The sequence below is a fragment of the Crocodylus siamensis genome, chromosome 4 (assembly GCF_052110815.1).
Source record: "Crocodylus siamensis isolate JL-2025a chromosome 4, ASM5211081v1, whole genome shotgun sequence".
Lineage (NCBI taxonomy): Eukaryota > Metazoa > Chordata > Crocodylia > Crocodylidae > Crocodylus > Crocodylus siamensis.
Window position 1 is genome coordinate 181,755,930 of NC_143398.1, and position 24,942 is coordinate 181,780,871.

General features: G+C 53.5%; 1 protein-coding gene across 3 annotated transcripts; it reads left to right on the forward strand.

Moving 5' to 3' along the window:
* Positions 1 to 185: 185 nt before the first annotated feature.
* LSS (lanosterol synthase) lies at positions 186 to 24,942 on the forward strand. Of its 3 annotated transcripts, none has more exons than XM_090045093.1 (22): positions 186 to 274; positions 380 to 548; positions 1,064 to 1,202; positions 1,735 to 1,843; positions 2,657 to 2,778; positions 3,560 to 3,656; positions 4,240 to 4,375; positions 7,620 to 7,728; positions 8,384 to 8,502; positions 8,910 to 9,007; positions 9,707 to 9,734; positions 11,245 to 11,301; positions 11,822 to 11,893; positions 13,547 to 13,597; positions 15,244 to 15,393; positions 18,608 to 18,704; positions 18,982 to 19,087; positions 19,990 to 20,055; positions 20,586 to 20,666; positions 21,524 to 21,694; positions 22,054 to 22,132; positions 23,492 to 24,942. In XM_090045093.1, exons 1-22 carry the CDS (start codon positions 261 to 263, stop codon positions 23,693 to 23,695), a joined length of 2,274 nt encoding a protein of 757 aa, XP_089901219.1. In that variant the 5' UTR covers positions 186 to 260; the 3' UTR covers positions 23,696 to 24,942. The 3 variants fall into 3 exon arrangements, with proteins under 3 accessions (XP_089901219.1, XP_089901221.1, XP_089901220.1); XM_090045095.1 differs by having other exon boundaries at positions 239 to 274; positions 363 to 548; XM_090045094.1 differs by lacking the exon at positions 186 to 274 and having other exon boundaries at positions 409 to 548; positions 973 to 1,202.

Genomic DNA, 24,942 nt, shown 5'->3' on the forward strand with positions numbered 1-24,942 from the left:
GAAAGTCGGCTCTAAACCCCTGTTCTGTGAGCTGGAAACCCGGGACACATCCCGCGAAATACAGGGCAGCGCTTCCTTGCGCGATTCAGGCTTTCCTCGAGGGGCTGAGAGAGCGTGCGGGGCGGGCCCGCCTCCTCGCCAGCGCCGAAGCCCCGCCCCCGGCGCCGCGCCATTGGGCCCCGCGCGTGGGCTCATGTCTGCTGGGGGCGGGGCGAAGCGGAGTCGGCTCTGCTCCGCAGCCTCCGCCGTAGCGGGTCGCGATGACGGACGGGACGTGAGTGCGGCCGGGCCGGGCCGGGCCGGGCCGGGGCGGGTGGGCGAGGGCAGCCTTGGCGGCGCTGCCACGGCCCCGCGCTGAGCAGCGCCGCGCTGTGCACAGGGCGGTGCGGAGACGCGGCGGCCCGCACAGGACGGAGCCCGCCACCGACCTCGGCCGCTGGCGCCTGAGCAGCGCGGAGGGGCGGCAGCGCTGGCGGCACGTGGCGGCTGCGGGCGAGGCGGAGCGCGGGCAGACGGCGCTGGAGGCCCACTCCCTCGGCCTGGCCACGGTCAGTGCGGCGCTGGGGGCCCCCTGAGCTGCTGCCCAGGGCCGTGCCCCGCGGCTGGCACAGGGGCAGGCGACGGGGGCCGAGCGGGTGCAGCCCCTGGGCACGGCAGTGTCCAGGCTGGCTCTGGGGGTGGAGGCCTTGCCTGGGGTCCTGGGCCCTGCGGGGGTGCGGGAGGCCCCTTGCCTGCTCCCCTAGCCAAGGGGCTTGGACTGGTTCAGAGGGGGTCAAGGCAGCAGATACCCACCCTGCTCCCAGCGTGGGGGCCGTCTGCTGCTTCTGCCTGTGTTGGGCGGTGCTGCCCTGTGCAGGGATTTGATGACACCGGTCTTGCCACTCACCATCGCTGTTGGAGTCGACTGTGAGGCTGCGGCAGAAGTCCTTTTTTCTTGTAAAACTGACCTGCTCCCTTACCCCTCTATCGCAGCACGGGAGATGGCAGCCTCCAGTCGTTCTCGCTTGGTGAGCAGGAGCACACTTGGTCCCTCTGCCTGTCTCCACTCCTCTTCTCTTTGCAGAGCCAGTTCTTCAAGACCTTGCCCAGGGCCTGCACCGCACAGGGAGCAGCACTGAATGGGATGCAGTTTTACTCTGGCCTGCAGGCAGAGGATGGGCACTGGGCTGGTGACTACGGGGGGCCCCTCTTCCTCCTGCCAGGTACCAGGAGTGAGAAGGTGGCTCCAGGTGCTCTGTCCAGAGAGCCCCTCCTGACGAGGGTGCTTGGGGGCAATGCTGCCTTGCTGGCTCTCTGACGGTTGTTCAGGACCAGGCTGTGGCCCAGCCTACAAAGGCAGTGCAGATTCTTGCATTTCTTAGTGTGCCAAACACTGCTTTGTATTGTTAGAGTTCATTGTTCCCCAGACAGGTGATGGGTGACCCTCCCATATTTGCACTGTCTCAGGACCGTTTTGGTTAACAGTAAGCTGGTGTCTGTTGTGAGGCACTGAGGACTGTATTCAGCCAGTTAGGTCACTTTTGGTTTGATGTGTGGGGCATGATAGAGCTCTGTCCCCAAAAGCTTACTTTCGTTTGAAAAGTGGGGAGTTGGGTTCGGGTGGGGTATGAATTAAAATGCAATGCGAGTTATTTTGCAGTTGCTCTGTGAGAGAATGTTCTCTGAACCAGAGCATTTCTTATGTTCATAACTGGGGCTTGCTTGTTTGAAAGGAGGAATGCTCTCACTCATCAGGTCTCCTGATCACCTGCCATGTTGCCAAGATCCCACTGCCAGAGGGTTACAAGGAGGAGATGGTGCGCTACCTGCGCTCAGTGCAGCTCCCAGATGGGGGATGGGGCTTGTGAGTAGCAGAAAAGCTTCTTTTCTTGGTGCCTTGGCTGGGTCCTTATGTGCACTGGAGGGAGGAAGAGGAGGGAACAGGAACAAAAGGAAGGTGACCTGGGTCTGTCTGCATGTGTCCACGTCATGCAGATTTACACAATTTAGCAAGAATTTTCCAAACTGGTTTCCAGCCCGTTGAATAGAATTGTTGCAATCTCACCGGAGCCCAGGCTGGGCTTTGCAACACGGGAAGTGAATTTGGGAAGAAAACCAAATCCAGTGTCACGTGCCAAATCCATCTCATTGTCCTTCCATCAACATCTTACTCCTAGCCAGCACCACACACTGAAACAAATTGATGAGGCTTTCTGAGTCATCCCACATGCCACAACTCTGAAATGTCCATCCTCAGCAGGGCCACCTATCAGTTCTTTAAAGACCCTGTGTGTTATCCAAGCCTGTCCTGCTCTTCCTTTGCCTGTTGTGGGTGTCCTGCTGGCTTAGTATTGTGTTGAGCAGAAGCGGGCCTTGGTGCTACAGTACTCTGATGTCCAGCAGGAACCAGAGATGTCCATCATCACTGGGACATCAGTAGGGACCTTCCAAGTGAAGGCCTTGAAGGTGTTACCCCACACTTTAGGGCAGCAGAAACCAGGGAGGTTGCCTGTTGGGTTTATTTGCCCTGCTTTGCTCAGGTCACCTCAGTCAACCTCCTGCTTCAGATTCATTCTAGTAGAAAACAAACAAGATGCTTAAGCCAAGCACTTGGGCCTCCATCCCTGGCCTGTCTCCTCTGTGTGTGTGTGTGTGTGTGTGTGTGTGTGTGTAACAGGCATGTGGAAGATAAATCAACAGTGTTTGGGACAGCACTCAATTACACCTCCCTGAGGATCCTGGGAGTTGGGCCAGATGACCCTGACCTTGTGCGGGCTCGGATCAACCTCCATAGCAAAGGTAAGCATTTGCCTATGTATGTACACTATCACCCGTCCTATGCGGTAAATGTGGTGGGAAGGTGTTTTGAGAGGTGATTTCCTATCCTTATGACTCCTGCACCTTACAGTGACAGTGATCCATGGGTTCATTCCTTTGCTGCTTGCTAAGTTTGCCACATCAGAGGTGCAGTTTTCAGGAGCTTGCAAATACCCACTGAACTTAGAGCAGCCCAGTCCATTTCTCAGCTGTAGTCTTGCTGTGAGTTGGTTGTGTCTTAAGCCATTGAGCAGTTCCGTCTTGGGTCCATCTGTTAAGTGTTCACGGTCACCTGGCTCAGCTTTATGGAGTGGCTTGGTGGCCTCACCTGCCAGCTGGCTTCTGGCCAGGCAAATGTGCCTTTTCCCAGGTGACCCTTCTGCATGGCTGTTTCTGTCATGTTCCCACAGGCCTGAACCATAGCTCTGCAGTGCCTCTGGCCTGCCACACGCACCTCCCCACTTCCTTTGCAGTGCCACCTGCTTTCAGAGAAAGGTAGAAACACTGCCAGCCCCTCCCCAGGTCTCCTGTCCCAATCCTTTTCTGTGGGATTCAGGGGCCTCTGTTAACTCTGCTGTACCTAAAATTTCAGTTAGAAATCCCTGTGTCCCTGTCTCCTGGGTCCTATAATAAAGGTTACCAAAGTTGATAAAGATAAAGGTTACCAAAGTTGACATCCTGTCTCCAGCCAATTCCCTACCCCTAACCCTGATGGTACTGACACCTTATTCAGTAGGGCTGACTCTGATGTCTGTCTTTCCAGGTGGTGCTGTGGGAATCCCTTCCTGGGGGAAGTTTTGGCTGGCTGTCTTGAATGTTTACAGCTGGGAGGGAATGAACACACTATTTCCTGAGATGTGGTATGTGCTGTTCTTCAGGGTGGAGCTAGTATTGGGTTTAGATTCCCAGCTATAGCTTGCCCCCTTCCAACAGCACACAGCTGAGAGGTTTGCAGCCCTATGCTTGCTCTGTGCCCCCATCCCTTCTCCCTTACCCAAGTCGGCTGAGGGCCTAAGGAGTATGCCTTTGCATGAAGGAAAATACTCCTGCCTGCTGGGAAAAGCCAGCCATTACCCAGTCGGTGTTCCACTGCTCCCCTGTTCTCTGAATGAAAGTCAGCTGTGTCAGAGGTGGATCTATCTTTGTCTTAGCAACAGCAAATTCCAGCAAAGTAGCCCTCTGTGATGGTGTAGGGAAACAGAAGAGGTGCTTTGCTTCAGCTTCCAGCTTTCTTCTTTCCACAGCACCTATAACCCAGGCAGACACTGAGCATCTCAGCCCCTCATAACACTCCATCCATGATCTGAAGGGCTTGCCCCACATTTGACTCCCTGCCCCCTGTCCCTGGGTGTATTCATGTTCCCTGAGCTTTGGCCATCCTGTGCACTCCTTTCCCCTTCCCCCTCACACACTCACGACAGCTCCATTTCTCTTGTGTGACAGGCTGCTCCCTGCTTGGTTCCCGGCACACCCTTCCACGCTCTGGTGTCACTGCCGCCAGGTTTACCTTCCAATGAGCTACTGTTATGCCTCCCGACTGACTGCTGAAGAGGATGAGCTGGTGCAGAGCCTCCGACAGGTGAATTACTCTCCCCAGGGGCATGGTGGTGCTCAGCTTCTCAGAGCTCTACTGCCTTTCTCTCTGAATTTTCTTTTCCTTCCCCTGCCATTGTTTATGCTTCTCTCTGTTGAGATCCCTTGTGCCGGATTTCCACTTGGTGGGCAATTGCATTCTGCTTAGAATAAGCCACATGGCATTTTCTGCCTCACCTTTCACTTAGGGCTGAGGCATGTAGTGTCTGTGATTTGTCCCTTGGCATGTTCAGGTGACAGGTTGACTCTGAGTGCGATCCAGGCTTTCACTCGCGCTGCGGCACGAGCACTGGAACGTGCAGCCCCGTGCACCCGCGTCCCACCACCGCTGGGCCCCGCCTGGCCTGTGCAGCCTGGGGCTCCCCTGCCTTCCAGCATCAGCAGTTAGTCCTGAGAGTTCTCATTGTTTCTGTGTGCGCGAGCACGAGCTTTCATGGGTCCCTGTAACAGCGCGAGACTCCCCTGCCCAATGTGGCTGCCTGCCTTTGCCACGGTTAGGCCAGGCCAGGCCAGGCCAGGGACAAACATCTGCACCTCAGACCAGGGTTGAGCGGCTGCTTTTGGCAGATGCTTTGCGTTTTGGTAAGAAGGAGTCGTCCTGGCACCCTCGTGTGTCCCCGCTAACTGAAGCTGGAAGGTGCATCCGGGCAGCAGAGGGGAGCTGAGTGGGGTGGATCCAGGACGCTGCCACCCAAACCCCTTTTTTGCTCCAGGATGGGCTCAGGCTTGGCTGCAGCCATGTGGCTCTAGCCGAAGCGCAAGGTGGCAAAGGCCTGCAGCAAGGCAGCAGCACCGGATGTCAGGAGGGCTGATTTCAATGAGCTAGGGAGAATAGTCGGGGAAGCACTGAGGTCCCGGGGGGGGAGTCGGGTGTTCAAGGAGAGTGGTCGCTCCTCAAGGAGACGATCCTCCGAGTACAAAGGGAGGTAATCCCAACATGGATCAAAGGGGGCAGGAGGGCACAGAAGCCCCCATGGCTCACCAGAAGCATCCGGGAATGTCTCCTGGCTAAAAGGGAGGTGTACACCCAGTGGTGGCACGGGGGGAATCCCCAGGGAGGACTACACTGCAGCTGCTTGAGGCTGCAGGGGGGGATCAGGAAGGCCAAGATGGAGATGGGACTGGGACTAGCTTCCTGGATCACGGACAACAACAAGTCCTTTTTTAAATACATAGGGGATAAAAAGAAGATACCAGGTAACATGGGACCCCTGCAGGATGTGCTAGGAAATTTGGTCGTCACACTAGACGACAAAGCCAACATATTTAACAATTTCTTTGCCTCCATTTTCTTGAGCAGGGACCAGGTCATCCCCCCCACCGGGCCCCCCTCAGGCCCCAGGGGAGGCGCACCCAGGCCAAGGGTCAGGGCGGATCTAGTCAGGGAATGTCTGGAGGGACTGGACATGTTCAAGTCAGCTGGTCCGGACGATCTCTACCCCCGAGTGCTGCGGGAATTGGCTGCGGTCACTGAGGGACCCCTGACGGGACCTGAACCTGTTCAGCCTCCATAAGAGAAGGCTGAGGGGGATCTAGTGGCCTGTTACAAACTAGTCAGGGATGACCAGCAGGCACTGGGGGAGTCCCTGTTCCCCCGAGCGCGACCAGGAGTGACCAGGAATAACGGTCACAAGCTGGCAGAGGGGAGATTCAGGCTAGATACCAGGAGGCGCTACTTCATGGTCAGGGCAGCTAGGATTGGGAACCAACTTCCAAGAGAAGTGGTGCTGGCTCCTACTCTGGGGGGCTTTAACAGGAGGCTTGACAATCACCTTGCTGGAGTCGTTTGACCCCAGTTCTCTTTCCTGCCATGGGAGGGGGTCGGACTCGATGATCTACTCAGGTCCCTTCCGACCCTAGAAACTCTGAAACTCACATGAAGAAGGCTCTCGCCCTTACAGAGGCAGTAGTAACTTTTTCCAGGGTGTGCTGTGTTGTGCCAGGGCTGTGCTGTTAGTGCTGTGCTGTTGGACTAAAGGTATTGAGTCCCCAAAAGGCCTGACCTATATGTTGCAGGTCAGAGAATTTCACCTAGTTCCTCCTTTGTGGAGGTCAAGGACTTGCATCTGGGTAAAGCATGTGTCCTCCATGAAGACATCCAAACTTGACTTGGAGACCTCAGCAGATAGATACTCCACAGCTTCCCTTGGTAGTATGTTTCAGCGGCTTTTCTCTCAGTTAAAACTTTGCTGTATGCCCCCTTCGGATTTTTTTGGCTTCAGCTTCCAGTCATTGTTTTTTTGTTTTGCCTGTCTCCAGTAGAAGTAATGGCATACCATGATAGAGCAGTGATCTGATTTTTGTTTACAATAAGATGAAACAGTGACTGCAAGGTGGGAATTCTTCTGCCCTCCATGGCTATTGTGGATGCAGACATTGTCAGGCACTTTTCAGACAGTGGGAGGAGTTGGGAGTTAATTCTTTTGGAACAAGAATTGGAGGAGGCTTTTGGGAAGGGGACAGGGAGGTGGGTGAGAATTAAGAGGGTGACAAAAAAAGGAAGCAAAGTACAGGGATGCCTGGGATTTTAAAGCAGTCAGGCTCTCCCAGCAGACATTCATAAGACACTGAACGTATAAGCATTGGGCATACCCAAGGCCTGTGTTTCTCAAAGGGTGCGTAATAGTAGGGCCCAGGTTATGATTCTGGAAAGAGAGAGCTCTGATGTGGGAGAGTGCTGAGCCTTGTCCTCTGTGAACCAGACCTGGCTCTGTGGAACAGGCCCCTTGTTAGTCTGCTTCAGAGAGCTGCTGTGAACGCAGGGGTGTGGCGAGCTGCAGTTATGCCATGATCCAGAAGGATATGCTTTTCGACTGAATGGGTTTTCCTGGTTGCTGAAGCTGGAGCGGCCTTTCCATGGCCCTTGTTTCTGGGGCTGCAGTGGACTGATTAGGACCCCAGGTCCTACTTTTTTCCTTTTTTTGGAGGGGGGTTTTCTTTTCCTGCCAGCTTCTCTCTCTCTCAGCCTTTTGTCTCCTTTTTCTCCTAAAGTGGTACTAGATGTAGCTTCCACAAGGCTAAACATGGAGACCTGCATGCAAAAGTGGTTGAACACCGCAGTTCTGTACTAGTAATCTGAGCCTCCGTGTGGGAATTAGTTGTCTTTCCCCAGTTGCTAATGAAACCACTAAGTTCGGTAGGGATAAATTCATCCATCTCTCTCAGGTTTCTTTCTCCTTATTCTGCCCTGGTTGCAGGCAAGCTTATCTCCTGCATTTTTTCCCTGCTAGGAGCTGTATATCCAGGACTACTCCAGCATTGACTGGCCGGCCCAAAGGAACAATGTGGCTGCCTGTGATCTGTATACCCCACACAGCTGGCTGCTGACAGTTGCCTATGGTGAGTGATGTGCTGGCTGGGTTGGGTCACTAGCACCGTGTTGTCTGCAGTACCTGCAAGTGAGCTGATGTTGGAACCAAGACCTTCCTCATAGCCTTGAGTCAGATGAGAATACTGGCCCATGCTTCCTACCCTGGCCTTATGCACTGATGTGCTGCTGGGTTCCACCCAGTGGGAAAAGCCTGGACCTGTGGAGGGTAGGGGTGTACCTAGGAAAGCTGTGCTTGGTGTCTGCCATGCAGTGTTGCTGCAGATGTCAGTATGAGACCTGTAGGTGGCTGAGTTGTCAGGCCAGGTGAGTGTAGCGTCCACCATGTATCAGTGCTCAAGTGTGTGCAGAACATAGAAATGGCTCTGGGATCTTAGTCGGCAGCTCTGGTTCATCCCCTTTAACTTTGCTCATGCTACCTCTGCTTGTCTAGGGCTGAGCAGCAGCCAAATAAGAGGAGGGTTTAATTCTGGAGTTGCAGCACTGGGCTGGGCTCTGGCTGTTCTGTGGGCTCTTCTCCTTGGGAAGCTGGCTGGGATCCTGGCCCTGCCTACACAGACTTTCCCTCTCAGGCTGTCCAGGTCTGCTTGGGTCCTACAGATACAGGAGCTGGGACTATATAGCTGGAGAGAGTTCCCTTGTGCATGTTTCTTGTTCTTGGCCCAGCCATACTGAACTTGTATGAAGCCCACCACAGCTATCGCCTGCGCCAACGAGCCATAGATGAGCTGTATGACCACATCAAGGCTGATGACCGGTTCACCAAAGCTATCAGCATTGGCCCAGTAAGTGGTTCTTTTACCTCCCCACATGAATGAAGGGAGCACCAGTTCCTGTGCAGTGCTGAAGGATTGGCCCTGTGCCCCTCCCTCTACATGGACACTGCCCTCATAGATTCCCTGCCTCTTGTATATGGGCTGTCATCATTACCTATGGCACTAGAGTAGCAGGCATCTCTGTCAGAGTTGGGGCCCTGTTGTGCTGCATGTGGTAATATTCACTCGAGGATACCAGTTTTTCCAGAAATGCTTAAAGCCTCCATCACAGGGCAGAACATAAGCCCTGAGCATTGTCCTCAAGGCTGACCAATGATGCCAGGGCTTGGTGGGATGGGAGCTGGTGCTGGCACATCTGTGTCAAGGACAGCTTGGTACCCACCCCAGGGAGAGTAATTGCACTCTGCTCCTTGCAGATTTCCAAAACCATTAACATGCTGGTTTGCTGGTATGTGGAGGGATCAAGCTCCCTGGCTTTCCAGGAGCATGTCTCCAGAATCCCAGATTATCTCTGGTAAGGCTGGTCCTGTTAACTCTGTCCGGGGGAATGGGCTTATGTCTCCGGCACAAGCAGTGCCCAGGTCCAGAGTGGGGAAGGTCTTAAGCTGTCCTTACACCAAGGAGTAGAGGGTGTTGTGGTCCAGGGGTGACCTGCAGCATAAGCCTCAGGAGTCTTAGTATGGGGTAGGTGGAGGCAGAGAAGGGCCTCTTATCTGGTTAGCCCTCTAGCCAGCTCTGTAGCCCAGGGGTTGGTAGACTTTTGGGAACGTGGACTGAAAGAACACAGCTCAGTTGGAGGCAAGCTGCTGCTTGCAACCTGTTTGTCTCCACTGCTGCTTCCCTGGGCACTAGTCTTCCCTGCTATCAAACTGCTACTGATGACCTGGCTCTGTGGGTTGAATGGAATCGCTCAAGGGCCTGAATCCAGTTCCTGGGCTGTTGGTTGGTGATCCTTGCTGTAGCCAGCCGTCCCTCATGAGCAAATCCCTATTGCTTCAGTTCTGCCAGTCAGTTGGGGGCCTTGTATTCTGAGAAGGATGGCACAGGTACACAGGGTTTCCAGGGTCTTTCCCCAGACGCTGTCTGTGAGGCCCAGCTCCCTGCACCCTGCTGGTTCACCTGAGTGTCTGATGTTGTCTTCATGGTGGTGGTAAGTGGCTGATATTGCTGCATTCTGCAGGCCACCTCAGTGCTGTGCTCTCTTTTCCCACAGGCTGGGACTTGATGGCATGAAGATGCAGGTAAGGCGTCCAAATCCAAGCAGTGAAAATGGGAAGTTGCTGTTACTGGGATGGGGCTTAGCCATCCCAGTAACAGCATACAGAGATGGAAAAGGGTCAGACCCCAGTCTTGCTATGGTTAGAGCTGCTGATATTTGAGCCCTGCTTCCTATTGCTGAACACTGCTTAGATGGATGGGCTTCTGAGGCTGAAAGGGGTGCTCCAGGGGACCTCTCCAGTTTGAATTGCCATGGTCCTTTGCCTCAGTTGCCTGCAGAGCCTCACCAGTCCCTAGGCTTTGTGGGGTAAAGGGGTGCAGGAGGGAATGATACCACCTTTTAATCCAAGGACAGGAATCCTCATAGGCTGTAGCCACAGCTCCCTTCGCTGGGTTTAGGATCCCACACCATTCCAACATTATCCTCATGCTGAAACTTTTGAGGATACTTGGTGCAGCCTTTATGGACCTTGCATCCCTCTGCTTCACTCCCCAGGCCTGACTCTTTTTCCTCTTAGTTATATTTTACCTATCTGATGCTCTTGCCTGTGCACTGTGCGACTGTTGTGCATGTCCAAGACCATCTATTGTGTGTTTACCATGGTGAGAAATCAATCCTGTTGCTTACAGGGTGTGACTCTTTCATGGTACTGGAGAACAGTTGGTGGCCTAATTAACTCATCAATTAAATAATTAGCTGCTCATTCATAGGTGCCAGGAAGTTGGCTGGAGGGAGATAACAGGCTACTTGAAGTTTAAAACCATTCCCAACCAGCACTGCATACTCCTTCCCTCCCAGGACACCCAGGGCTGCAGTGGGCTGGGAAAACCCCTCCCTGCTGCCATCCAGGCTATGTTGTCTGTTGTCTGGTGGGGCTTGCTGCTGCCTTTTCCACCCCCTGTCAGAGGTCCCAGGGTGCAGCTCCCAGCAGTAGCTGTGTCCAAACGAGTCTGTCTGCAGCCCCTGGCTCCCCATACTGCTCTGGGCAGGCAGCTGCAACTGCTCCCGCATGGGGCTCCACACACCCCGGTGTGTTATTGGTTAACTGTTTAACCAATAGAATTAGAGGAGGTTGAACGGATACTTTTAAAAACAATGTTTACATCCTTAATCATGAGAGGTAAAGACTAAGACTTTATTAGCAAAGGAGGAGGCTGAGGAGGATTATGGTATGAGTTGATAATATCACAAAGGATGTGGATTGAGTGAACAGGGAACTGAGCTGGCTTGGAACCAGTTCAAACCAATTGGAATCTGGTTCACATTGGTTTGAACTGGTTGAAAGCGGTTGGAAATTATCTGGATGGGTTCAAACCAGTCGGAAGTGACTTGTTCTGACTGATTTGAATCAGTTCCAACTCGTTTTAACTGGTTCCCATGGGTTTGACCAGTCCAGTTTGACCTGGTTCCATCAAGTAGCATCAACACTTAATATTCTGGAATCAGCATTGAAAACAAAATTGAAACACTTCTACATGACTAGCATAATTTGTATAGATAAGTTTCATCACAGCATGTTCTCTCTGTTTCAGGGCACCAATGGATCCCAGCTCTGGGATACAGCCTTTGCTATCCAAGCCTTCCTGGAGGTACGGTTTCGTTTTGTGCTGCATTCTTCGGTTCCTGAGGAGGTAGCATTCTGCATTACCCTTCATGCTGTAGCTGTTTGGTCCCAGCTTCTACAGTGTGTGTGTAATAAACAGGGGAATGGGAAGAGGTTTGTGTACACCTGAAGTCCAGAACTCATTTGGTCATCTTGTCTGACATCCTGTGAGTGATCAAGGAGTGTTGCCTCCTGCCACTGTATCGTCAGACAGAGCCATGTTCCCAAACATTCCTGTTGTGCCAGTAGCAAGCAGCTAAGTCTTCTCCTGCCCCACTGAGGGCATAGGCAGTCCTCAACGCACAGGCCTTATTTAGGGTAACACTAGCTGTGCAGAGAAGTCTCTGCAGCCCCTGCCTGCTGCAGTTCTGTGTGCTTGGCTCCTATGGGAGAGACCAGTGATGGGTGCAGATCCCATGGGATATTTAGTTATTTGATTTCTTCCCAGGGCCAGACTCTCTGGCTGGCAGGTAGCAGTGGCTTGACTTTGTCTACATCCTTCTTAGGCTGGAGCCCAAGACAACCCAGAGTTCAGTTCTTGTCTAAGACATGCCCATGAGTTCCTCCGAATCAGCCAGGTGAGTGCTAGGCTCGTGTCATGGATGTGGGTAGGCTGTATTGATTTTTCTGAGACTACTGTGTCCATTGCCTCTTTCTAAATTTATTGGCCTGTTCCCAGCTCTTCTCATTCACTCTACACATTAGGAGCTTTGCCTGTTATTAATTCCAGTGAGATTCACAGTGGCTAAAAGGCTGCCCCTGCCCAGGCTCTGTTGACTTGACCAGGGTGCTGTATGTAAAACAACTCCACAGGTGCTGTTTGTAGTGATGGGGCAGGAAGGAAGTTGCAGGCCCTGATCTGCAGTGACCTGCTCTCCTCTCCTTCTAACCCAGCGGTGGGCAAAATATGGCCCTCGAGGCCGTTCTATATGGCCCGTGGGGCCCCTAAAAAAATGTAAAAAAATTAATATTTCTCCTCCCTTGGTTCCTGTCAAAAATGACAAGAACCAAGGGCAGTAGGACCCAGGGGGAGACGGGTCCCACCCAGCCCTGGCCCCCAGCCAGAAGCCCCAGCCAGGATTTCTAGGCTGGGAGCACATGGCTGCCTTGGTGTGGGAAGCTCAAGTAAGTGGTGGGGGAAGGGGGATGGACCCCAGACAGGGAAGGAGCACGGGGGGGCAGGGAAGCAGCTCCTCCTGCCCCATGCCCGGTGCCCCATGCTGCAGCTGCTGGCAGCTTGCATGGGGCTGCCTGTGCCCACTCTGGACAGCCCCATGCAGGCTGCGAGTGCCTGCAGTGCAAGGCACTGGGTGGGGGAGGGGCCGCTCCCCCCCCCACACACTCAGCTTTTCCCTGGGCTCCTTCCCTGTGGAGAAAAGCAGCCCCTCCCTGCCCCATGGCTGGCGCCGTGTGCTGCAGGCACTTGCAGCCCACACGGGGCTGCCTGGAGCAGGCACAGGCAGCCCCAGGCAGGCTGCGAGCAGCTGCAGTGTGGGGTGCCAGCCATGAGGCTGGGAGGGGCTGCTTTCCCCACCTTGCTGCACTCAGCACCACCTTGTAACCTGGCTCCATGGCCAGGCTGGCAGTGGGGCAGGTTACAAGCTGGTGCTGAGCATGGAGAAAAGTGGCCCCTCGCCTGCCCCATGGCCAGCGCCCCGCGCTGTAGTCGCTTGCAGCTCGCATGATGCTGCCTGTGCCTGCTCCAGGCATCCCTGTGTGGGCTGCAGTGTGAGGCGCCGGCCATGGGGTAGGCAAGGGGCCGCTTCTCCACGCTCAGCACCAGCTGCTTCCCTGCTGGTGAGCAGGGGGTCGGGGCTGAGTGCTGCCCCCTGCCTGTACTGTGGAGCTGTGGGGCACTGGGTGTGAGCGGGCAGGGAGCCAGCGAGAGCACAGGGCCCGCACCAGTGTCCCGGGGCCAGCACTGGCGGAGCCCAGAGCAAAGTGGCAGGAGTGCGGGGTCCCAGCTGGCAGGGGCTCTATGGAGCCCTGCCAGCTCCACAGACCCTTGCCAATCTGTGCCCCACTTTGGGCCCCACTGATGCTTGCCCTGGGACATTGGTCCCAAGACATTGGAACATTGGTCCCAAAATGGTGACCAGGGGACAGGGCACCTGTCACCGGGCAGGGCCACCCATGTGGTCCTCAACAGCCTGCCAAAACTGGGTAAGTGGCCCTCCTCCCAAAATAATTGTCCATTCCTGTTCTAACCTGTGGCCTTGTATCTCTTGCAGATCCCGGACAATCCACCTGACTACAAGAAGTACTATCGCCAGATGAACAAGGTATGACTGGTCATGTGCCCTATGCAGAATTTGCTGTCGGAATTGGCTAAGGGAATGGGAATTTCCCTGAGTCCAGATTTCAAATTGTAGGCCCATTTTACTGACACACCAACCTGTCTGAGGTCCCTGGCCTCCAAAGAAGTGATCTGGCATTGCTTGCAGCACAATTGCAGGAGGAATCATAGGCAGCGGAGGGTGGGTGCTGACAGGGCTTAGCTCCCCCAAATGCGGGGCAGTGGGAAGGGCCGCAAGGCAGCCCGGCCACAGGCTTCCAGTGACTGCAGTGGAGGTGGGGAGGGGCGCATGCAGCGGTGAGGGAGGGCGTGGGATGGAGCTGCGAGCGGCTTGTCCAGGGGGCACGGCTCCTGCTGCTATGTGTGCCCCAGGAGGCATGGGGGGTGTTTGCCACCGAATCTGTGTGGGGCGGGGTGAGCTGTCACTGGGCTGGGGCCAGGGCTGTGCTGGGCTCTTCCTGGCAGGGGGGCTGGGCCGGGCTGTGCTCAGGCTGGGTGGCAGTGGTGTGGAAGGAGAGGTATTGGAGGAGGCCACCCCAGTATTTGCCATAGCACACTGAACTCCCCTTTCTAGGGCTGCCGTGCGCCCCAAGCACAGCATGGCCCAACCCCACCCTGCTAGGAAGAGCCCAGTGCCAACCTGGTCCCATCCCACAGCGGCAGCCCGTCCTTGCCCTGCACGCAGATCTGGGGCATATGCCCCCCCCATGCCTTCCCAGCAGGAGCTGCCACTCCCTCCATGCACCCCCCAGACAACCTGCCCGCAGCTTTTGTCCTGTGCCCCGCCCTGGCTCTGCAGGGCCTGCCCTTGCCCCCACTCCCTCCCTCACTGCAGCAGGGAGCAAAGCCCAATGCGCAGTGGCAGCCACCTCTGTCCCATGAACAGATTGGGTAGGGAGGCACATGCCCGCAGGGCTCCGTTTGTCCCGCCACCCGGCCTGGCCAAGGCCCTACTCGCCCCAGCCCCTTCTCCTGCCTGCGCCCGCTTCCTCCCTCACCACTGGGGCCTTCATCTGCCCCCCGTTTCCCCACAGACTTACCTGCTGGGGGAGTGCATGTGTACACACACTCAGGCCCTCCTCTCCCCCATAATTTTTTATCCCTTTGTCTATGAGGGGTTTTCCTAGCTTCACAGCTTCTGGTAGCTACAAAGGGCACTTATAGACATGCTCTGGGAGGAGGGCGTGGAGGGGGTGGTGCTTTAGTTAGAGCGGCTCTTGGAACCACTCTAATTAAAGTTCCTGGGGCATCAAGTGTATCAGCATCCCTGCACTGAAAAATGGCAGGGGCATCGTAATTAAAACTTGTTGAGCTAGCTTTAGTTAAAACACCCATGCTGCCATTTTTCAGTGCAGGGATGCTGATGCACGTGATGCTGGAGTGCAGTAATTACCTTGCTCCAATGCACTGTAATTATAGCACATCAGAGCAGCCTTACTGCATGTGTATAGGTGCCCATAGAGGCTAACGTGTGCTAGAATGACTATTTCTGCTCAGGTCTCGAGCGCAAGCACAGCTGTAAATGAGGTAGAAGCTGGGCAAGAAAGTCACATCTCCCCCTGTGCAGAGGCAGAACATGGCTGAGAAAGCATGATTGCCAATCTAGAGCTGATGGGATCTGATTCTCTGCAGGGTGGATTCCCCTTTAGCACCCGGGATTGTGGCTGGATCGTGGCTGACTGCACTGCGGAGGGGCTGAAGTCAGTGATGCTGCTGCAGGAGAAGTGCCCCTTCATAACAGAGCATGTCCCTCCCCAGCGCCTCTTTGATGCTGTGAATGTGGTAAGGGGCTGTGAATATTCAGCATTCCACATGCTGAAAGTTCATTTGATCAGTGGCAGTATTTGTGGTAGTCAGAGGTGTATCCTCCTTGGATGCCTTATTTCTAGACAGCTTGAACTTCTGATGACACACACGTTCACTTCACTGTGACCCTTCCACTTGGAATGATAACATTCAGCATCATGGAAATTGCATGTCATGTCTATGACTCCTTCCACAACTATAGGAACTTCCCTAGGATGAAGAATTTATATTCTTGTGAGCTGCTGGGGGCTTCTTTGGAGAATTCCTTTTGGATCACACACGGTGAGTCTGTAATCTATTTTTTATAGATGCTTAGGTCTTGTTTTGAACAGGAATGTAGCCTTGTGAGCAAGTGCTTCTTGAGCAGCGCTGTGTTGTGTTTTATTTTGTGTGTTGTAGAGCTTCATCTCAAACCCCACGCATGAGATGATCCCTCAGGATAGAGTCAAAACTGACTAAAATTGTTTCTCAGATAATGCAACTCAGCAATGTGTGCTGCAGTCCATTTATCTGGCAGCTCACTGTGTTGAGTGAAACTGCATCTCTCTGCTTTAGATGGAGTTGGTGCAAAATGACTTTTCTTTTTTCAGTAGAATGAAGGTGGTATTATATGATTTGTCACTCGTTTTGGCCTGGGAAATGGAACAAGTGCACAGTCAAAGCTGTGAGCCAGTGACAGGCAGGCTTCTGATTAGCCTCAGCCATCTGAATGGTTTCCAAATGGACGACTAGCTGGTCAGCATAGAGGTCACAACCTGATCACCATCAGCCCAAGGTCACCATAGGGGAGAGCAGTTGCACCAAATACCTCCTGGGGAAAAAAACCCATGTCTGAGCTCCCCAAGATGGCATCAATTGTCTTTCTGTCTTCTAACACTTGTTTCTTCATCCAGTGAGATCCCACAGGGAGGAACAGGGCAGCCAGCTTTTAACATAAACTAGGAAGCTTAGCTGATAGGACTATGCAAAATTTCGCTGGCTGTTCCAATTCAATACTGTTTCGACTCATTTCGAGCTTGAAACAGCAAAATCAATTGAAACAAAGGGCTTTGAAACAGCCTTGAAACAAAACAAGACTAGTCAAAACATTTCAAGTTTTGAAGTAGCCAGGTGTGGTGGGTGACAGGGGAGAACCAGGGCTGCACTCCCAGCAGCTCCGCAGCCCTGTGTGGCTCAGCCCGGAGCACAGCTCTGGTTCTCCCCGCCTCCTGCAGCCAGACTGCGGGAAGCTGATCACAGCGCAAGGGAAGGGAATTGAGCCGGGGCTCAGTTTCCCTCCCCAGTGCTGCGATCAGGCTGGGGAAGGCAATTCAGCCCAACCGCTCAGTCCCCCTCTCCCCCCCACCCCCCCAGCCTTAGGATCGGGCTGGGGAAGGCAACTCAGCCCTAGGATCGGACTGGGGAAAGGAACTCAACCCAGCTGCGATGAGAGAGGCTGTTTTGAGCTTCCCCATTATAGTGTATGGGTGAAACGTTGAAACAGTGTCACTGTTTTGATGAAACAAAATGGAACAGCGGTTTCAAATTGAAATGAAGTTTGAAACGAAACACTGTTCCATCGAAACTTTGAAACTCAAGTTGAAATGGAGTGGTGTCATTTTGCACAGCCCTATTAACTGAATGCCTTTCCAGTGTAACAACAGGATGCAGCAGGAGGTAAACACAGTATGAATTCACACTACCAACTGGCAGAAATGTGGAATGCTCAATACATAGCACTCTTGTATCTAAAGCTCCTTCGATGAGCATCAGCGTGGGGATGCTGATGCACAAAATGCTCAAGAGCCGCTCTAATTAAAGCTCTTCCCCACTGCTCACGCTTACACTCACACTCCCAGAGCATGTGTATAAATGCCCTCTGTGACTGGAGCCCTGGGGCATGGAGCTAAGTTCAGACATGACTTTGCGTTGGACCCTGCTGGCAGGAGTCCAGGGAGGAGCCTAGGCAGGGCCAGCAGTGCAGGGCTTCTCACTGCCTGTGGGTGCCTGATTTCCAGGTGGGACTGGCACATGCTGCCCTGAGGGGCTCCTGAGCACGGGCTAGTGGTGAACTACCTCCATCAGTCCTGACAGGCAGTGAACTGGGAGATGCCTGTGTAGCCGATGGCCTGTGGACCTGTTCTCAGTCCCTGCAGGCAGCTGATGGACCATTTTGGATTTCTACTCGCAAGCAAGGCAGTGTGAGTGCAGGGAGCAGAGCCAGTGCAGATGTACAATCAGAAGTAGGGTCTTTGCTACCTACCCATGGTTACGGGCATGTGTTATGCAGTCCCACCAGTAGGTGGCTGCAATGCAATCAGCTGCCTGATGATGGGATTTACTGAGGGATTGATGGACTGGTGCTTTGTGGGCTTTGAGATGAAGCCCTGCAATACAGACTCCTTGCAAAGAACAGTTTAACGTTGGCCACTGCTCAAGAAGGAGCATCTGCTCATGAGGCTACACCGCTCCATTCAAAGGAAATTCAAGCATTGTATGTGAAAATTACATCAACTGAGACTCACCAAGTGTGATCCAGAAGAAATTCTTCAAAGAAGCTGTAGGGCTGTATCCAAGAGAGTGCAGGACCAAATCTGGGAGGGAGAGTAGATCTGTTTACCGTTGACTCGAGCACAAAAAAAATATCCTCTCAGAGGGCCTGATGTGCAGAAGTGAGCATCTTCGCTGGCTCACGGAGGCTTGGTGACCAGGTGGCCACTCTGGAAAGGGCATGTAACATTACCCTTTGAAAGAGGAACAGTCAGACTGTTAAGAGAAGCCAACTGTGGAGCATTTGGCTAAGGATAGAGTGTCCCACTAGGGGTTTTAGCAGCTCCCAGAAGAGAAAGCAAAAGGGAGGAGGAAGCAAGCTGTAAAGGGGACGGTTAGCTGCACAGAGAAGCCAGACTGCTGTGCCGGGAGCAGAGCAGAAAGGGGTTCTTGTCCTAGTGTTTGGGAGAGGAAAGAGGGCTTTGTTTCATTTGTTTGTTTGTTTTGGAGAACTGGTTGAGGAGCTTATAAAGGAGAAAATTCTCCTGCAGAAGCCAGTAAGATAAATGACCTGCTTACAGAGGGATAAACATTTTTCTGGCTGCTGCTAAATGGTCATCTCTGAGGAGGAGTGGCCGTGGTGGAAACCACAATCTCTGCTAAGCACTGGTGAACAAAGTTGGTTCTGATCCCATCTCTCCCTCTCTCTCTATCTGAGCAGTTGCTGAGCATGAGAAACTCTGATGGAGGCTTTGCCACGTATGAAACCAAGCGGGGTGGCCGGCTGCTGGAGCTGCTGAACCCCTCAGAGGTGTTTGGTAAGGGCAATGTCTCCATGTCTCCCTCCTGGTGCCCTGTGCCATGAGGGGAAGCCAGCCCAGTTCTGTGGGAAGCAGTGTTCAAAGGCAGGTTCACGCATAATGGAGCATGCAGTCTTGGGGCCAGTGTCTGCCACTGGGGATGGTGCCTGCTGCACACCACAGTGTGTGTGTGTGTGTGTGATGCAGGCAGCGTTTTGGGGCCCAGTCAGTGCTTGACAGTGTCTCCAGCAGGTTGTCTGGGGTTTCAGAGCTGTTTCCTCTCCCATTTTGGCAGGAGACATTATGATAGACTACACCTATGTGGAGTGCACATCAGCAGTCATGCAGGCGCTGAAACACTTCCATGAAAAGTTCCCTGAACACAGGGCACAGGAGATCAGGTAAGGGCAGAGCCAAGAGGGGTGATTTGGGGGAGAGCTTCAAACTAGGCACGATGAAACCTGCAGTTCAGGTGCAGTGACACCTGCTGACATGCACTGGACAGGGGCCCTGGTCCTGCAGCCTGCTCTCTGGGAAGACCCTAGCAATCCAGGTGCTGGAGCAGGGCCCTCAAGGCAGAAGTTTAGCCCTGATATAGGGTTGGGCTTTGCTGAGCCACAACAGGTCAATGGTCCCTTGCTCCAGCAGGCCCCATGCCTACTGCAGAGGCCTCTGTCTGCCAGGTGGGTATCTACTCCTTGGTAGTGCTGCACAGGTACTGTAGGGTGGGGAGGAATGGGGGGCACCTCTTGCTGCGCTCTGACACCAGCATTGGATGCACACACTCTGGAAGAGAATGTCTTATGACCACACAGCAGACCTCTTGTGGGTATGAAGTGGATGGTGTTTGTCTAGTATGTGGGAGGGAATGTTGGCAGGAGCAGGAAGTGGTCCTCTCAGCCCAGCTGTTTCTGGATGCAGAGGCTGAGGTCATGCCCTCACACTCTGACCCAGACAGCTTGACCCTGGCACTAAAGTGTAGTGACATGACTTCCCCTTAGGAGACTTGGGCTGAAAGCTCTGGAGTACTGATGCTGTTGGGTGAGATGTGGGAAGGGACCATCTCCATTTGAGCCCCAGGGGCACAGACCTTGACCCTCTGCTGGTCTGGAAGCTCAGAAGTAGATGGGAAAGGTCTGTCTGGGCCATTTTGCACCTGACAGCTGGCAAGGAACGCTGTTAATAAGGGCAGGCTCCACTCCACTCGCAGAGGGGATGGGAATGTCCAGGTAACCCTGCAGTGGGCTGTTCAGAGTAGGGAGCAGATGGGCAGTAAATCAGTCTCTCTCCTGCCTCTGCCTAGAGAGACACTGTGGAAAGGGCTGGAGTATTGTCGCCGGATGCAGAGGTCTGACGGGTCATGGGAAGGGTGAGTGACTGCATGCACATAGTATCACCTCCTCCTTGTTCAAGGGGAGAGGCTTGCTCCCAGCAGCCTTGGGGCAGATGTAGTCTGGGGCAGTGAGCAAAGTGCCCCCACTCCCAGGCTCCCGGTGGCAGAGCTGGCCTCTTCCTGCAGTTCCTGAAACCATCAGCAGCCTTGGTTATTTCTCTTGGTGCGATAGCCATGCAAAGGGGCCCCAGCTCAGGCTGAGCCCTGTTATATTGGGCCTCTTGGGAATGTACCTGGAGTCACTTGAACCTCCAGGTCCCACAGTCTGCTGAAACGAAAGAGAAGGGAGGGGGAGGGAGAATGGTTATGGGGCATGGTGTGACTAACCCCAACTTGTGCCTGCCACAGTTTGGGGTGAGCTCTCTGCATAACCCAAAGTATGATATGCCACAGCAGCATTCACCCTGGTGTCCAGCGGTGCCATTCTGCTCCACGGGCATTGGGGTAGGTGCTGGCCCAGTCAGGAATTCTGCTCTCCTGATTGGTGATCTCCCTTCCACTGCCAGGAGCTGGGGGGTCTGTTTCACATATGGTACCTGGTTTGGCCTGGAGGCGTTGGCCTGCATGCAGCACATGTACTGTGACAGGTGAGTGAGGAGACCCAGCCAAGGCTTTACAATCTGTGTTCAGGGTGTGACAGGCTGAGGATCTAGCTCCTGGCCAGGGCACAGCCCAGGGATGCCATTGGGGTCCCTTGAGCACAGCAGGGCCTGGGATATGCTGCTGCATGATGGGGGCAGGGTGAGGAGCTTGGTGAAATCTGGATCATAGCCCTTTCCAGTCTGCCCAAGAGGCTTTCAGGTTATAGAAACCCTCTCTGCCTTTGTGCTATCCTGAGGGCAGAGACTCACTGCCACTTAAGCAACTTAGTCTTTTGAATGTTGGGGCCCTGCTTGGTAGCCTGGTCCCTGCCTGCAAGGTGTACGTTGGCATCCTGAGCTGTGCTGTGGGCCCACTAAGGAAAGCTGTCCCAGCCTGTGGTTTGCTGCTCACATACTGCAGTCAGGCTGAAGGCCAGGCTGGTTCACTGAACTCTGGTTCTGGTGCTTCAGGTCCCAGCCCAGAGAGGAATGTATTTGTTCTACTTTCCCTGACCAGAGTCCAGCCAGTGCTTCCTCAGCACACAGCCACACAGGGAGAGGGCAGTACTCAGGCCTGCTCCCACCCCCAGCCCTGTCCCCTGTGAGCTGGCCTGGACTAGCAGGGGGCAGGAAGTATACTGGGGATCTTTCCCATTCTGGGGATGCCACAAATCCTGTGTTTTCTACTTGAGCTTTGTGCTTGGCATTAGACATCAACCAAACCCTGCAGATAAAACAACTCCAAGCTGAACAGTGTTCCCTCCCTTCTCTGAGCCCCTGTCCCCTGTGGTCCCTACAGGTCTGAGGTACCCTGCTGTAGGATTGTTGATAGTGACACTTGTGCCTCTGTTTTATCCCTTTAGAACTGCATGCAAGGAGGTGGCCCAGGCCTGCCAGTTCCTGGTCTCCAAGCAGATGGAGGATGGCGGCTGGGGAGAGGACTTTGAGTCCTGTGAGCAGCGTAGATACGTGCAGAGTGCCACATCCCAGATCCACAACACCTGCTGGGCCCTGCTGGGACTCATGGCCGTCAGGTAGGAGCCACTGTAGCTGTGCAGGCTGCTGATACCTAGCACTTGCATTGCTTGAGAGCATTGTCCTTTCCAGCCTCAGACAGCAGAGCCTTCGCCACTACCTGTTGTGGAGGGTAACTGCAGTATTCATGGTCTTGGGACACCTGTGATGAGTAGTGTAGGATGATCTCATTGTAGCAGATCTGTTTTTTGCATAGCTTCACTGTGATGGGTTGTTTCTGTCCCTTCAAGCCTGGGACAAAGTGTCAGATGTGTGGAAATGGTTGCAGAAGGGATGTGAGCTCCCAGAGGACATGTGGGGGTGGTTTGTTTAGCTCTCTGGAGTCAGGACTGTTCACCTCTTTGCCTGTGCTTTGCAGGTATCCTGATGTTGAGGTGCTGGAGAAGGGCATCAAGCTTTTGATGGACAAGCAGCTGCCCAGTGGTGACTGGCCTCAGGTACGCAGCTCCTGTCACCTGTCTAATACATCCATTCCTCAGCACTGTAGAAGTTCTCAGAAGAACTGAATACAGAAATGGGTCACACACATGCTCTGTGTGTCTGGTTTTCTTGGCGTGTAGGAGCAGAAGCCCAGCTGTGTGGGTGGAAACCTGTGGAGGCATGTGGTATCTCCATACTTGTGGCAATAAGTCCCACAGTTCAAGGACCAGCACCTGGACATGTTCTGCTTCTCCTGTGTTTGACAGCCATCCACATTAAGTAATTGTTGGGGTGTGGTAGCTGTGAGAGTTATGGCTGCCAAAAGAGTGGATCTTGAGAGCAGAGCCTTTGCCAAGCCAGTTCAGAGCAGGGTGATGGAGATCTTCACCTGAACCTTTGTGGAGTGGGGAGCCAGTGTGGGATGTGGGGTGCTATGCTGCTGAGCGGACCAGCTGTAATGTATGTACCAGGTGTGGTTCTGTTGCTGTGGTTATCTGAGTGTTGGGTAGCAGAAAGGGACCCAAGAGAGTCCAAGGCCACGTGGTAGCCTAAGGCACTGCATGCCCAGGCCTGTGATGGAGACCATGTTCTGAAGGAGACAGGTCTCTGTCTTAGTCCTCCCAACAGCAGTGCCTTCCCCCTACATATATTCAGCTTTCTCTGCTGCCCTTTATGTAAACAAATAGTGCTTCTGTAATTGCTAGGCCCAATGCCCTTGCTGGGTGGTACCTCCTCCTAGCTGGGTGCAGCTTAGCTCTAAGATTGGTTGCACGGCCTTGTGTCTCCCCAGCATTGTCGCGGAGGCAGGTGCTAGCAATGTTCTGTGGCTTGGCATCATGCAGAGCTGTGCCCGGGGCTGTGGCACAGCCCATCTCTGCCTGGGATTTGAGCAATTGCATGGATCAGTATCCTGTCAAGGCAGCCCGTGAAGGGGAAGCTTTTCCCTTCTGCTTCTCTTCGAACTTTCGGCCTCTGACAGAAACATCTTTTTTAGGATCCAGGGCAGACTCCATATTGGAGATTCCCAAGGATGAAAGCTGTGGCTCTGCTTTTTAGATGGGTGGGTGATCCCATGTGTGTTGCCTGCTCAGAGCAGAGCTGGGTGAGATTGTGCTAAGAGTAATGACTCTGATGTGAGTGACCACGAAGATGAGGGGCATGTTTGCCTGCCAGGGGGTGAAAAATGCAGTTCTGTTAGTTCTGAGCCCTGATGTGCACATGCATGCCACAGAATAAGCCATGGTGTAGCTGTGAATGAATGTGCACAATGGCTTCAGCATCGAAAGACTTACCAGTGTGCTGCTGGCAGGAATGCTGGCCTCTTCCTGAGATCTTCCTGCTGAGCTTGTTTCCTTTCCATCTCCATTCCTGTTCAGGAGAACATCGCTGGTGTGTTCAACAAGTCCTGTGCCATCAGCTACACCTCCTACCGAAACGTCTTCCCCATCTGGACATTGGGGCGCTTCTCACGCCTGCACCCCAACAGCTCTCTGGCTGGCAAGTTGAAGCCTGGATCCCTGGATGGTACAGAGACAGTTCTGGCTGGAGGAAAGCTGAACCGGGGGGTTTCTTGCACCTGAGCTTGGGCCCTCAGCAGCTGTCCTATCTCAGCAGTGACAGCCTAGATGCCTACAGGTGTAAATATAGGAGGTGGTTAGGCCCTGGAGTGCTCTTCTACTGGTGAATTCCACAAACTAATTTTTCTTGTAGTCCTAGATTGGTACCTACCTGTGTGTGGCTTTGGCTTCTTCACAGTCAGATCCCCTGCTAATTGGTGGTACGGGTCATTCTTTAATTTTGTTCCAGGAATTCTATTCAAGGCTGCATCTTTCAAGTAAAAGTATCAGGACAGGCAGAAGTGCTTCACAGCTCCTTCAAACTCAGATATGCCCACATCATTTTGGACTAAGCAAGTTGGGAAAGGTGGCTCCCTCCTCCCTTCCTCTTACAGTACAGGGTCTCTGGGCTGGATCTGTACAGTAGCATTGGTGGTACTGTGCCACTCCCCTTCTGAAATTCCTGACAACTGGGGAATCTGTACAGTCTTCTGAAAACTTTTTAACTCGCCTGGAAAAGCCAGGCTGCCTGTGTGGTGCTGTCTCAGCAATGTGCCTTCTAAGTGCCTTCAGTTTTGAAGCATGCATGCAGGGAGTGGTACAGATCCCTTCTCTCATGGAGTTGGAGATAACTTGCTTCTGCTGCTGTTCAGCAAACCCCTTCCTTCTCAGCAATAACTGAGTCCTCATCCATAGATCTAAAAGGAGGTAAGTGGCATCATCCCTATTTCACAGACAGGGAAGTACAGTACAAAGCAGTGAAGTGACTTGCCCAAGCTTGTCCAGCAGCCTTCCCCATGGGAAGAAACCCCAGGCCTAGGATCCTTTCTCTCTTGCAGCTCTTGGTATTTTATGTTTTTAGGATGAAGCATTGGAAACATTCCTTCTCACTGCGTCAATAGCTAGTTTTGTATGTTGCAGGATTTCCTCATCCCAGTGAGGTCACACGAGGAGCAGTAGGGCAGGCAGCTTTGTTAACATGAGCAAGGAAGCCTAACAATGCTTTTCAGGCATAACAACTGGCAGTAATAAATAAACTTAGGGAATTGTGCCCTTGACTGGCAGATGCGTGTAACCCCTATACAGAACACTTAGTGCATGACAGTCTTGTGACTGGGAACGTCACAAGGATCCCCATGGAGATTACATTTGTGCACACTTGATCAGGAGTCTCCTGGGGACTGAACTCTAAATATGTTTAACCTGCAAACCCCCACGGTGAAGACATCTTCAAATGATGGTGGTTAATAAATTGCTAATTGTGTTGCTGA

Excerpts from the sequence above, each read along its gene's own strand:
- LSS (XM_090045093.1), top strand. Across the intron at positions 1,203-1,734 it reads GCCCCTCTTCCTCCTGCCAG|GTCTCCTGATCACCTGCCAT; the intron begins GTACCAGGAGTG and ends CTCACTCATCAG. Across the intron at positions 4,376-7,619 it reads TGGTGCAGAGCCTCCGACAG|GAGCTGTATATCCAGGACTA; the intron begins GTGAATTACTCT and ends TTTCCCTGCTAG.